This window comes from Solea solea, chromosome 12, assembly GCF_958295425.1.
Source record: "Solea solea chromosome 12, fSolSol10.1, whole genome shotgun sequence".
In the NCBI taxonomy this organism is placed as follows: domain Eukaryota; kingdom Metazoa; phylum Chordata; class Actinopteri; order Pleuronectiformes; family Soleidae; genus Solea; species Solea solea.
The window spans coordinates 21,753,047-21,768,220 of NC_081145.1; the positions used below are offsets into that span (position 1 = coordinate 21,753,047).

The 15,174-nt window shown below is 40.4% G+C and overlaps 1 protein-coding gene across 2 annotated transcripts in view; it reads right to left on the reverse strand.

The window, feature by feature from the left end:
* The window catches only part of ripor1 (RHO family interacting cell polarization regulator 1), a 41,727-nt gene extending 27,378 nt beyond the window's left edge, over positions 1 to 14,349 (reverse strand). Inside the window, exon 1 of one of the 2 annotated variants that reach the window (XM_058645298.1) lies at positions 14,136 to 14,349. Coding sequence is in view for 1 of the 2 variants with exons in the window: in XM_058645297.1 (XP_058501280.1) it covers positions 1,155 to 1,173 (19 nt within the window). In the remaining variant the exon portion in view is untranslated. Of the gene's footprint in view, positions 1 to 1,154; positions 1,486 to 14,135 lie in introns of those variants that run through there. The other variant, XM_058645297.1, reaches the window with a different exon arrangement.
* Positions 14,350 to 15,174: the final 825 nt, after the last annotated feature.

A 15,174-nucleotide genomic window follows, 5' to 3' on the forward strand; every position in this document is an offset into this window, starting at 1 on the left:
AATCCACACCGAGTGAATGAGTGGTGCCACCCCCTTGCTTGGATCATCCGGAATTCTCCTGCTGTCTGGACCCAGTTCTCCAGATATAATACGGACCCATAAATCAGATGAAACTACAACTAAATATAAATTTCATTTCATTTCTACAAAGACACTGAAACTAAATTACCAGAAAATGATTGGTCGACTTTTGTTTACCAATGATGAGAAGTTACAAAAGTTGAAATAGTAAGCTGTAAAGAATAGATTCATATTGAGCTCATATTATTTAAAGCTGGAAGAGGAAACCTTTTAGCTTAAACTATTATGTTAACACTGATTGCATAGTGTAATGGAAAAAACACACCAATACCTGTCTATATTGATGAAGTCTTACTTTCAACATTTATTTGTTTTCTCTTGCTCACCAGTTAAGGGTTTTGTGGAAAGACAAATGCATTGTACGATACAAAGACACCATGCTATTCCACATTCAAATCACTGCAGATTAATAGAATTCACACATAAGGGGATTTGTTTCAACACCAGCTCTAACGAGAAGTACCCATGCCCTGATTCATGTCATAGTCTTATGTTTCTACATCACTGACCAAACAGGAACTACTGGGGACACATTGCCTTCTCAAAAGTGCTTTGAAAGCTTTTTCTATCACTGTAATTGAAGAAATCTCTTCTTAAAGCTCTTCTAATCTAAGTGACGGGTACAAACTCACGATAACACGCAGGCACAACTGAACGGTGGCATTTAACGCAGGGAGACGACAACATCAACAACAACAACAACAAAAAGAATCACAGCAACTCATGTAAGCAGAGCAGTGTTAGTTAGACATGAGGGGAAATGAAATTTAAGTTTGTATGGCAGACGCACAGCAGCATGGTTCTTTAAAGGTGGAGTGACCCAGCTAATCTCTTTATTAGTTGGAGGAACACATTTGTACGGTTTCATACGTTCAGGACAGAAACATCCACTGAATCACATGAACATGACAAACAAACTAAACGCTCTATAGGGTCCGTTGGTTTGTTGGTATTTGCAGTGATCTCTGGCCGTGCATCCGCTCCTAATAAGTTACAAACCTGTTAACCAGTAGTGGTATGTTCATCCTGACAAACACAGAGTTAATGATTAGAGATGAGACACAGCTTCATACCTCCATATCCACTGTACATGGTAGCAGCAGTGGCAGACGTCAAGTACCCCCCAGTGACGGTTCCACCCAGAAGTCCAGAAACAGTCGCTCGGTCCCGTCTCCTAGTCGCTACTTTGTTATCTCTCACTTCCCCTTCTCCTTTTCTCGCTCACCCTGTGCTGCTCCTCTTCATCGGATGACAGCGGGAATAACGGTGTCTGAGGCGTCTCCTTCACTTCACTCCACTTCCTCTCTCTCTAACCTGATCGGTTCCCCCCGTTCTCTCTTCCCCATTTCCACTGTCAGTGTTGATAAGACTCTGTCCACTCTCCCACTGATCCCCCTCACTCGCGCTCTACCACACTGATAAGAAACAGTGGGAGGGAGGGAGGGAGGGAGCGAGGGAGGGTGGTGGAGGAAAAGGAAAAAGCAAGGCGGTCCTCTCTTCTTCCCTGCTGACATCACCAGTTTTTCCTGCCCTCCCTTGAATATTATTGTCTGAGAACATAGTTCTTCACCCAACATCCTCCCTCAACAGTATCAATGGGCTTTTTCTTTTTTTTCTCCACACAGAAAGGAACTGCAATTTCAATGTCAAACATTGATTTAAAAAAAACAAAAAAAAACTACACAGTATATTAAACGTACACATATTAAAAACTGTGGCTCGAATTGGGAAAAGTTTGTTTTTTGGATAGTTTTACTTTGTTGTATTTGTCCACGCGTAGATGTGTCCTTGAACAGTGCTATATATAGAAGTGCTGTGGGAATATGTGTGTGTAAGAGCACATGTATGAGAGAATGAATGAATAATAATCATACCGTCAAGCAATTTAGGATTAGAAAATAATCTAGACAAATGCAACATAAAGGAAGTCTGCAATGTATAAGTTTACCAAACTATTGACAAACCCAATTCTCTGCAATATCCCATACCATATGGTGCAGTGACACCAAATACAAAGACATTTATAAACTCATCATCACTTCCTGGCTTTAGTTTTGGCCAAGCCCTTCCCCTTTTCACCAGGTCTGGCTCACTGGTTCTCTTCCTCAAATACAGCATAAAACGGACATTTAATTCATGTTCAAAGCATTTCAACACATGCAACTGACGCAAACTTCACATCTTAACAGCATTTGCACTGTGGGCTTTGGCACGATTGAGCTCACTGAAACTACTGTAACACTCCACACTTCACAGTGTTGACTTTCCCACATCTGGTATCATCCCCTACAATCTACACACACCTATGACAAACAGCACAGTCTGGAAGAAGAATGAACTTGAGATGCTCGTCTGGATTTACATCCAGAGGAAAAGAGCAGCATTTCTATTGTTGTTTCTATTATTTAGTTCTTGTTAATGATTAACCTGTTCTAATTTTGGTCACAGAAAATGCGAATCCTGGACCCGTAGGACAGGTTGTGCAGGAGAGTTACACCTCCGTGTTTATCTGTGAGGAGCAGGAGGGCAGCTGCTCTTTAGTCAACATTCTGACTGACACTTTGTGACCCAAAGCAACATTCGCCTTTGTTTTTTTTTCATTACACTCTCAATAACAGCCCGACACCAACACAAATAACATGCTCAGGGGTCGAACACACACACACACACACACACACACACAAGGATGTGTCACTAATCTGGAGAATACACACTTGACATCATGGAGAATAGAGACGCTGTGTGTACAGCAGCCGTTACCAGGGTGATTCACTATTCACAGCTTTAATCTTGCTGAAAAATAGTGCAGTGACAAATAAGCTATTGTTGAGGTCAGAATAGAGCTTTCGGACATCATGGCTCATTCCTTTAAGTGATGGCCTTGAAACAAACTCATTCATGTTGTGTGACTCAAGTGGCAACCAGTCTCGATTTCATCAAAAATCTCAACTCCCATATTGAAGCCAAGCAAATACTGGAAGTCATACCAGGCTTCATCATCTTTTTTAACTCTAAAAGAGAATTTTACAAATCTGACATCATGTATTAATAAAAAACATCTGAACTAGCGTTTTGAGCTCCTCAGAAAAATGGTCACTGACATTACAAATCAAGTGAGAAGCTAGGCTCATTTGGTTCTTTTAGTAACCAGCAGAGTCACCCCCTGGTGGCTATTCTATATATTGATTCACAGAAAAAATAAATGGTCTCAGGTCACACCTCAAACTTTCATCTACAACACAGTCATGCAGATCTTTGACCCAAAAGTCATAGATAATAATCTAAAAAACGCTCTGAGGATATCCCTTCAATGAAAAGGTCAAATAATAATAAAAAAGAGTTATAAGACTCTATTTATTAGAGTAATAACTTGGTCTGTTAAGAACTGCTGATTCAGTTTCTGCTACATTGTGCAGACTTAGATACTGTGCTCGCTCGTGCGGCGCCTTCCAACCTTTCAAGAAGTCCCGAGTTTTGAGTGTATTTCTGCGCAGGATGAAAATCATCGAGCTGATAGTGAAATATTATTTGCTGACAGTGCAATTCTTGGAATTGCACTGTGGAACTCTGTGGCAACACAGTGAGCGTTTTGTTTCCTCCTGAAGACCCGACCATCTTCCCCAGTTGTGAGTAAATTTGGATAAAAGCACGTGTAATTAAGTAGTACATACTGTACGTTGAAAGTATCAGTGAACTCTTTTTTTTCGTTTTCTTACATTTTCTTACAATATCCACCTGAAGTAACTCCAGATTTGGCTTCAGACTCAACTTCTTCTTTTACACTTAACTAAATCCCTCATCTTTAATGTCTTCAACAAAAAACCTATTTGTTTACTGTGTGATTGTAACTTAACTCGCTGGGCACCCGACCAGTTATTACATGAGCTTAAAAACATACAGTATTTGCAGTAAAGCAGCATTCCATTTAACGTCATTTTTAAAGTTCTACATAACATGCTGCAAAAGTGGGGAGGGCAGGCGGTGGACAGAGAGAGAGAGAGAGAGAGAGAAAGAGAGAGAGAGAGAGAGAGAGAGAGAAAGAGAGAGAGACCAAGCGGTGGTGGAAGGGAGGATTTCATACACAGAAGAATTCAGAAAATGTCACAGTGAAGAGTCATGGAGGCTGGCACTGCATGAAACCAAGATAAAGCGATTAAACACAAACTCACTGTACACACAACGCAGCACACACACACACACACAGTGCTAAAGTCCTCCTGATGTAAAACACACTGTATATAACATATTCTATTGGTCGTCTATTCTACTATTTTGTTATGATGTAGCATGTACATCCACTGTTCTACTTCTCCTTTATATGTATGAGGTACTCCTCTTTATTTCACTTTATTTAACCTATTTATAACCAGGAAAAAGACTCACAGGGATCAAGATCAATACATTTAATAAATCAAAATAAAACAGTTGTTTAAAAGTGCAAACAAGTTGACGGCAGTAGTTGTGAACACAGTAAAAAAAAAAACTTAATAGATTCCTGTAGATTCCCAATTAAAAAACTTCAAATTAAATGCAAATGAACTTCAAATGAAGTTTCCGAGCTGTGAGGGAGAAGCAGGATTTATCTCGTAGAAGCCAAGCTTCACTCTGATTTAAATGAAAGCTCTCGGTCAATAAGGAACCCCAGATACTTATAGCTGGAAACTAATTCTATTGATTTCGCTTGAGCAGTTAAGATTGTGGGGATATTCTCCATTGCCTGACATGAATCAGAGAAAACCATGGCTTTATTTCTGCATTTAAAACCAATTTCCTGTGTGACAAACTGACTCAGTCAGTGTTCAGTGTGCTGTCTGTGCTGAGAACCAGCCTGAGACACAGAAACAAAGGCTCATCTAGTAAAAATCTACGGTATCTTAAGAATATGTTTGCTCTTTGATCTTGGCTTGTGCTGCTCACTCCCTGCACCAAAGTCAATATACAGTAGCAAATCAGTGATTTTTATATCATAGTAGACAGAAGACCATCAGCACATTCAAATGTGTTATTTTGTGACTTATGTGTGAACTCTTTTGTTCAGCTTTACTGTGGGCAACAGCAGATCAACACCTCCTGCGTCCCACTGAGATAAAAATGTTGATTTTTATCTCACGGTCTGTTTTTCTCTGAGCAAAACATCAATGTTGGTGAGAGCAGCAGGGACAGGAAAGAAAGAAAGAAAGAAAGAAAAAAAAAGGTCAAATGAATTGAGAACAGTGTAAAACATTCCCATTTGGGGGAGCCGTGTGACCCGTTTCTCATTATGAGGTTATAAATAACCCCTGTCCAGGGAATGTTAACACAGTTCATATTTTTAGATTTACTTAGATTTGTAAAAACATGATCACCATAATATTAATCCAACATAATGAGGTTATAAAGTAAACTGCAAACTCCTGTCTAATAAAAGTGGACGCATAAGGAGGTAATACTTCAATTTCAACACAAGAGTGAGGCATAATCTACTGAAATAAGTTATCAGCAGATAGTTTCTTTAGATGATGGATTTACTGTTTTTTCACATGTAGGTTTTTGTAAAAAGGTGTCGTGTTTATATTCCTGACTATTGAAGCCAGAGCCAGTAAAAACATGCATCGACTGCAGAGACATTTGACACAAGCCAGATGTTAGCAGGGATATTTGAGTTTTTTGACCAGTAGAAGAAGTCTTGCATTTGGGTATGCATTGCAACCAGTTTGAAATATTTTGTGCCATTATATTTTTTAGCTTTCCTACCAAAAGAATAAAGGATACAGTAATATTCCCCCCTCTCTAAAATAACCTGGTAGCACACCACGCTAACTACCAACAGCAGTAACATGACATTACTTCCCGGCCAAGCACCAACTGTGTTGGAGTCAGTCCAGGGTGGTAAATCACAGTTTAGACTCCCCTTTATTGGATTTGGGGGAAATTTACACTCCTCCAAACTCATTACCTAAGGTAGCACCACATTAACTCACTGGTTAACTCTTATTTGCATGAAGCACGCGATGAAAAACTAAAGAAAAAATTTACTTAATATTCGTCATTAAACTCTTTCCTTTCAAGTGTGTTGAAGAACCTCTGTAGCCGTTACTTGGCATCAAAGCATACGGTGATATCACTGTGGACTAATGAAAAACAACAATTTACTGAATCAGGTGATTGTACACTTACAAGTCAGCCTGCGCTCACGATGTGTCACCACCTCATACAAACACCATCACTTCAAAAACATCTGATCCCTCCTTCTTTAGCGTACAAAGGGCCTGTGTTTTTTATTACCCAAAGCAATGGCGTGACTTGACTTATTCGGTAGTCAGCGTGATTCATCTTGGACGTACTCATACGGGGACAAAACCTGTACTGTACATTATGTTTGTTGATAAGGCAAATCATCATCATTCACTGTGGTTAAACAGAATGCGGCTGGTAGCTGACAGACTGTTCTTACTTCACTAAGCACCACATGACTGACTGTGTATGTGTCAGTGTGTGTGTGTTTGTGTGTGTGTGTGTGTGGACCACTGTGAAGTGGGGACTTTCTGGTTAATCTCCAGCTGGCCAATAAGCAGCTTAACTGTCACTAGAGTGCAGCAGGCTAATTACAAGGTTATACTCTGGTCTAATATGGTTCAGAGCAAACACATAACCATACAGCAAATACCCTCGACATGAACATGATATGCTTCTGAGTTGACGCTGTGTTTTACTTAATATCATGTTATCTTAACTTCCTTGTAAACACAGCACCTGTGGCCAAGGTGCTGCAGCTGCCAGAGACGTGGTAGAAATATTATATATAGTGTTTTAATTACTAGTTGCCCAGTGCCCACATGTTATTATTTACTTAATTATTCATTTCTTCATTATATTTCTGTTTTTACTATTTATAGATCCACTTAGCAAGTTTTTTTTTATTGTGAGCTATACATAGAGCCATATCAAAATAAGCACTTTTACTTTTTAAAAATTCTGTGAAATATCATTACGAATATCATCATTGCAATATCACAATGGAACATTGTCTTATAACTTTAAATATTACACCATGGACAGGTCACCAGTCTGTCACATCACCAACCTACAGACACAAACAACCACTCACTCTCACATTCACACCTCAGTTCCAATTACACTGCAACTATTCTTGACACTGCACCGCCCTGTGACCCCTCCAATATATATATATATATATATACATACATATATATATGTACTTGGATGTTGAGAAAGTGCAAGTGCAGGTTATATTACACTCTAAATGTAACCGTGAGAGTGTGGATACACTACCACAGTGACTCAGTGAGGACACTGTGTCACTAGGTTAACCCTTCACGGAGAAGGTTAAGCTGCTTGATGGGCATGTGAGACAGGGCAAGTGAGGAAGTGAGAATTTAACTGGTGATCACAACCTGCTGGTGGCATCACACCTTCCTCACACTGGTGGCCACTGAAGTCCTGGTCCAAAGACATGCTTAAAAACAAAGCTTTTCTTACATCAGTTAAATAGAGATTAACGATTAACGGTTTATATTAAAGCGCTATATGGGGGACACATATTTTGTTCTAACCTAACTCCAGCCCAAAAGAGTCCTAAGCAGCTCAAACCAAACCAGACAGACATTCTGCAAACATACAGTATAATACAGTTCATTTCAGTGTTGTGACCAGGATACTCAACCTGTATCATGGTTACTGTGTGTGATGGCTGTTTACATATGCGACCAGGGCAAAAGACGGTCAATAAGAACAAAGTTATCTTATAAAACATCTTGTGCTAAACAAACTCAGGCTGTCTGAATACAAATTCCCTTTTTTTTTTGTAAAACATGACCTGGCTGTCAGGTTCCACAGGTGTGTTTGGTCAGGTCTGTTCTTTTTTCCCTCCAGGAAGTCGTGTTCAATGCAAACAACAAACACGCAAACAAACAAGAAAAGAGAGCATGACTCACGCGGTGCCGTCATTCATGAAGCATGATGTTAATATTACGGTAGAAATTTCTTACCATTTAAATAAATCACAGCTCTGTGGTGTATTTCTGTTGATTTTCTCTGCGTTACAGCATGTATACCTGCTCAGTTATTAGCTGTAGAATTTCACACAAAGTTTGGTCTTTATAACACTTTCCGGCACATGTGCACAGAAGTTAAAGACATACATAAATAAATAAATAAATACATACATGCCTCCTCATTACCTTGCACCACACTTCAGTGTTGCAGCAGAGCGATCACCTCATAAAACCTCTTTCTGGTTTCTGTCAGCGGGGGTGGGGTGAGTGGGTTTGGGCTTAATTCTGCCCCCGGTTTACACTTCAGTAGAACCTGTTCTACTACCTGTTCCAAATAAAGGACGACGACGATGATGATGACACATTTCAGTCAAGGTGCTGCATCTACTTTCATTTATGTTGCATTAGGATGGATGGATGGATGGATGGATGAAGTGCACACCATCTATCCCTCCATATCTGTTACCATAACTTTGGTCTTACAGGCAAATGGCCTAGTGAGTAATCCTCTTATCATCTCTCTCACCTGAACCAGCTGAGAGAGTGTGTGTGAGAGAGAGAGCATTAAATTGGTTAATTGGGTACAACTGTCTAGTCTCACGGTATTAAACTGTGTAATAGATCCTCCTTCACAAAGGTTAGAATGCTCCTGCAATGCTTTTTTTTCATACTATTTTTCCAGTAATCCTGCCTATACAGCTGCTTTAACAACAGTGTTACATAGGGGTGGAAATGGCAGGTTATCATGTAGGGCAACTGCAACTAACCATTGTTTTCATCATCGATTAATCGGTCGATAATTTTCTCGACTAATCGAATAAATCGTTTGGTGCATGAAATGTCAGAAAATGTGGACACATGTTGAAGAAATGTTGAGAAAACATTGATCTTGTACTGCTTTATCCTCCACATGAGTTGACAATCAATTTAGCAACGATTAACAATCAATTCATTGACTAATCTTTGTAGACGTAACTTCATCATACCATGATTCTGCTGATATACTGATATATTACAACAAGACAATCATTCTGTATATAAAAATAACATCCCCATATAGAGTATTTAGAAGTGAAGAATACAAAATGTCCATGACAAAGTCAAGTGCAGGATTTCTCTCAGGCCTGGGATCAGAACCACTCAATTTTTCCAAGAATGAGTTTGCAGTCAATGCAGATTCATCCTTTCCTAAAGTCTTTAAGGGAGTGGATTAAGGCTTCTAAAAGCTGAGAAGTTGCATGTCAAAGCCAGCATGTGGTTGTTACGGTAATTTCACTCACGCTGTTGCAGGAACCGGTACATAGTTTCCAATTTTTGGACATTGAGACAAAGACTCAAACAAATGTTATTTTATATTTTAGTTTTATATTCTTAAACAAACAAAAAATGCAGTATTTTTTCTCAATAAAACTTCTTCATTTTAAATTGTTAATACACTAATTTAACATGCAGTAAATTGTAAATGCCAGATATTGAAATTTATTCTGGAAATATGGACAAAAGCACTTATTTTTCTGTTAAAATAAGTAAAATAATTATACATTTTGTCCCACCTCTAATTAACAAACTTGACAGGAGAATGTGATGCAGCATGTGAGAGATGAGGAACACGCTTGTAAAGCTGCAGTCAATGCAGACTCATCCTTTCCTGTAAATGCTTTTCAAAGCTAATGTCTTTAAGGGAGTGAATTACGGTCATCACAGCAGCAGTAGCAGTAGCTAACGGCGCAGGACGAGTGCTTAAAATAACAAAAACAACAAACCAGTGGCTACACTTCCCGTCCAGAGAGACTTACTTTTGGAGGAAGAGACAGACAGGAGGTCAACACGAGGCTAAAGAGCTGTTCTAGTCGGTGCAATATACGATTACTGCAGCAGCTCTGTTATTAGTACAAGACACTGCATGAGTCACTCTGTGCTGAGCTCCACTGCATGGACACACACACACACACACACACACACACACACACACACACACACACACTGTGTGTGTGCGTCCTGGCTCAACTGAGTCAGAAGTCATGTTAGATTTAGCTTTGAGGTTTGCTAATAACAGTTATCCAGTTTCACTTTCAGTCTGACTTTATTTTAGAAAAGTTACACCCATGTGTACGTTCGATTAATTACTACTGGGATTTACAACAATAATCAATGTTGACGACTGTCGGTGCAAAGTCCACACACCACACAAATGCTTTTACCCATCAGCATTTGCAGCGTTTCCTGCAGGGAATATTTAAGTAATCATGGGACACTAGACTCAGTTTTCAGTGTTTTAGATTAGATTAGATTTCATCTTCTTGAATGAGAATATTCTGGTTTCCTTGCTTCTTTATGACAGAAAACTGGATATCACTGCACAAGCAATTGTCATTCATATGACATAAAATGTTTCACATGCGTGAGTGATAACTAAAGTTTGGTACACCTGTTGCAGGAATGGTCATGGTGGTAGTCCTAAGCAATCTGTATTGCTGTTGAAGTTGAAGAATTAAAGCTTTCAGTGTGAAACCTCAGCCGCACTGCTGACGTCGACTGGCTCAACCTCTATTACACAATGTCACAAAGGTGGAGAAACACAGATTTATATACTTTTCTAGAACTTTGGGAAGCTTGCATTCAACCCGACTTCACTGACTGGTTCCTCATTCTCAGTAATTCTTCATAACAACAAGTGTAACATCTCTCCAAGGAGACAATGTCTGTCCCTCTGCTGTCTCCGACGGCTGCCCATGTGTTGCATCCGACAAAATCAGTCACTGAAACATGTTCCTTTCTATCCTTCAATATTTTTTAACGTCACCACAAACCATGGGGGGTGTGGGGATATGAAGAGTCCAGGTCATATTATTAAAACTTTACTGTTCCAGGTTAACATGTGTGTTTGTGTGTGTGTCCATGTTTGAGAGAGTGGGTGTGTGTGTGTGTTAATTGGTTGTTTGTCCAGTTTTTCAAGGAAGTCCAGAGGAAGTCATTAACTTCAAAGGGCCACATGTGGGTGTACGTGTGGAGAGAGTGTGTGGGGGGGGGGGGGTGCATAAAAGCAGGAAAAACTTAACAAATAGCGCAACAGGAGAATTGATCAAATTGTAGGCACACATGAAGGCATTCGTGTTGTCTCGCATACAATAATTCTCGTATTTAACATCATTAGTACACAGCAAAAATGGACATATGTGGTTCATTTAAGAAAAAAAAAAAACTTCAGACAGAAGTTCAGACCCTGGCCCCAACTTTTACTTTTGCACCACATGGGGAAACACACCAGAATAATTTGGGTTGGGACTGGAGCTCATGTTATCAGATTTGAGCGACCGCACTCCCTGATCACCGCATGTTTTTTCCTCGGTTACAAAGATTACACGCCTAGATAACACACACACACACACAGAGATAAAATAAAACACAACCCAAGACAGATTAGCATCATGTTCCTAACGACTTACCTGCACTTAAAGTGTGAAAACACTATCAATATTGAGCATAATTAAATCATACAGTAAATTGGCTATTTGTTGTGCTGAGCATAATGAATGTTTTCCAGTCTTGATGAACACTCAAAGCTGCTTGACACTACAGTTTTGGATTTGCATCATCCATCTTTCATGCACATTCACACGCTGCCGGCACAGGAAATCGAACCCACAAACTTTCAAGTGGACAGACGACACGCTCTGCCACTGGGCTACCGTCACCCCCAATCATAACGTACTGTACAGAATCAGAGAAACATCTGACAGCTTCACCAGTTGAGCTGGATTCAGATGCCACCAGTGAGCCAACAAACAGAAAATGTCTTTATATACAAAACATTATTAGGAAGAGTTATCACTAAAATCCACAAAGGACCATCATCATCCATTGCAACTAGTGCGAGTTACTAACAATTAGTATTTCTGCTTGAAAAGCCCATTCAAAATGAGATTCTCAGTAAATGTATCACCACAGAATGACTGTAATCCTTCATCCACCAGTGAAAATGAAAGTGTGGAACGATGTGTAAATGTGGATTTGTGGCAGTGAAGTTGGAGGAAACTGCAGCCTGAGCCTCTGCTGTGCTTGTCCTCTGACTGCCTCACTAACTGCGGGGTTGAGTGAGTATGAGAGAAATGTGCCTTCCAGTACAGTACAGAGATGACAGGCTACGTCTACGTCGGCTTCAAAGTCTCCAGTTCCGCACGGGATTGACAGACAGCCAAATTCAGGCTGTCTGTCATTGGCTGTAACATGCACAAGGACACGGTCGGACTGGAGTTGTCCCCCATCTTGGTTTATGAATGAACACAATGCACGCTGGGTGAAATGAGAATGTGATGAGTGGCTCCAGTGTCTGCCTTCTGTTCTGTATCCGTTTCATGCAGGTTGTTAGCTCAGGCCTGATCATTAGCTGAATTAGGTCTTTTAACAGTGAGAGGCCTGAGGCGGCACAATGGGCTTACTGTTCACTTGACTGTGAGTGAGCAGGACACAGAGAGTGCGCTTGTGGTTTCGATGGAGCGTTCCCATAGTTAGCCTGACTGGGTTTGTTTTTGTCACACATTACTCGTCAAAACATTTGGATTTCACAACCTTCTGGAACACAATCAGGGGAGGGAGGGTGTTTGCTTCCGAAAGCCAGAGGGCTAATATAGAATGGGCTCTACTTCAAAGCTATGCCAAGAATGCTGTCACTCCACGTAGAGATGGACAGCTCGTCAGGTGTCATACCACTGGGGGGGGGGGGGGGTTTAAGGATGCAGAAGGAAAGCCACAAATTTGTACCTTCAGTTATTGGTGAACGGGGTGGTTAAGTTTAGTTTATTTTTACTTAAATAGTGGTATAAGCTACTGTAATACTACTGTATATGGTCAGTGCTGACTGTGCACTCGGGCTGAAGGATTTTTGAATAATTGCGATTATTTTGACAGGAATTGCGAGGGAGTGGTCATTTTTACATCACTACGCTCATTTTAATTCGAAAAACCTAGTTAAGAGGTTCAATGTGCGATATTTGTGTCGATCTGTGAGACACAAAGATGTTCTCTTCAGTCTGTAGAACAAGACAAAAATTCATCTAAAATGTTGACATTTTGACACAAATGTTGCAATTTCGATAACATCTAAAATCATGACATTTTGACACAAATGTTGTGGCTCTTTTGCGATTTCGATAACATTTCAATGAACTGTTCAGCCCTTCACACTGCCACCGAGGACACAAGGACAAGGACGATTCCGGTCTCTTTATCAACCCATGAGACAACATTTAATGACTGGAAATTCACCTACTGTCTCACTTCCTGTCTTACTGTATGACCTTTAATCTCAGCTGACTTTAAATCACAATATGAAACAACTCACTCGATAAACCACAAATGCTGCAATTCAATTTGTCTTCTTTTGACAGATGCATCTTGTGACACATACATGTGGGAACCGAGTCCTTTCTTACTGACACTTTTCTGCCTCAGCTACAGTGTTACCGTCTCAAATACTGTGTCATCTTCTGTCACCTTGGAGGAAAAGACACAGTCACTTGTTCTGTTCCATCTCCAGAGCCGTGACAAACTTTCAGTCAGTGTTCAGTGTTCAGTGACAGTTTGGACACACTCCAGTCAGAACCTCTCGAAGAACTTCACACTTTGACATAACAGAACATGACAAAGGGTTAGCCCTAACCAGGCAACAAACTGAACTAACGAGCTAGTTTGTGGATTTCTGCCCTCATTATCACCTGTTTCACGTGTAAAAAAAACAACAACACACACCCAAAAACACTGCGGAATGTTCTACAAGGGTCAGAGCAACAAGAGGATGGTGAAGTGAAGGAGCTTGGCAGGAGCTGGAGGTCCAGCAAGGATGTGCCTGAGTGAAATTTAGAGATTTGACAATGGGGTTTGGCACGCTGCACCCCCCCCCCCAAGCAGCGGGACGGGACAAGCAGACTGCAGCGGTCCTAAGTAAAGCGTCTAAATAACCCAGACAAGGTAGAGACAACACGGTGACATTGTAGCTGCTCAGAGACAAACATATTATGCAAAGGCACAACTAAACAAACAAAACAATTTGAATGTACGTACATGTTGTCTGCGGTGCTGGGGGTCCTCTCCCCCTCTTCCTCCTCCTCACGCAATCTTTTGTTTATCCAAATGAGAGAAAGCGGAGAAACAAACAGCTGCACTGTTGCGAGCTACAGCTCTTCACTCAGTCCATCAGTGGACTTGTTAACTGTCTCCTGTCTGCTGAGTCTGACACACTAGCAGCTTCCCTCCATGCAGCAGCCAGCAGTGTGTGCACTGTGCACCGGTCACTTAATTCACCACAGCCAAGTGCGCCATGATGAGCCACAACGGACACTTCCGGTCGGCACCTTCAAAGTTAAATGTGAATAGGAAACAATTTGAAAGAGAGTAAAAAAAATTAAAATAAAACAACATGAATTCTGAGATTCAAGTCAGAATTCTGAGAAAAACTTTAATCTCGAAAAGTCACACTTCTAATCTCAGAATTCTGAATTTTTCATTATTCTCAGAATTCTGACTTTATTCTAAAAAAAAAGTCAGTATTTTGACTACTACTACTCTTTTTACCTGCAAGTCTACCCTTGGGTACAAATAAATAAACAAATAAATACTCTGAAAGTACCTTTATGCCGTTTTATTTGTTTCCTTTCTTTATGTGTTTTTTTTCATGTGGCCCTTATACTCTTCTGTTTATTTTAATATACAGTGCTGAACACATTTATAAGACCACCTGTCATAAAAAACAAGAAAACATATTTGAGAAATCTTCCAGAAACTAAAATTGCCCAGCCAAACTTTGTATCTAATAATCGTGACTTCTTTTACGTTGGCGGCTGTAGGACAGGACCTGGAGGAACTGACCCCAGCTAAGTGACCCCTGAAGTGCCCCCGGCCCATCACTGTCTGTCACTTGTTGCTTAAACAACCATCGGAGATTGATTTCAATTCTATTGCTGGCAGTGATGCAGCAAATAAGAATCTCCACCATCAATCTCACATCTTTCTCAACCACTCACTCTCACATTCACGCCTATGGTCAATTTAGAGAACATGCAAACTCCACACAGAGAGGCCCTCGAACCTGGGATACCAACCA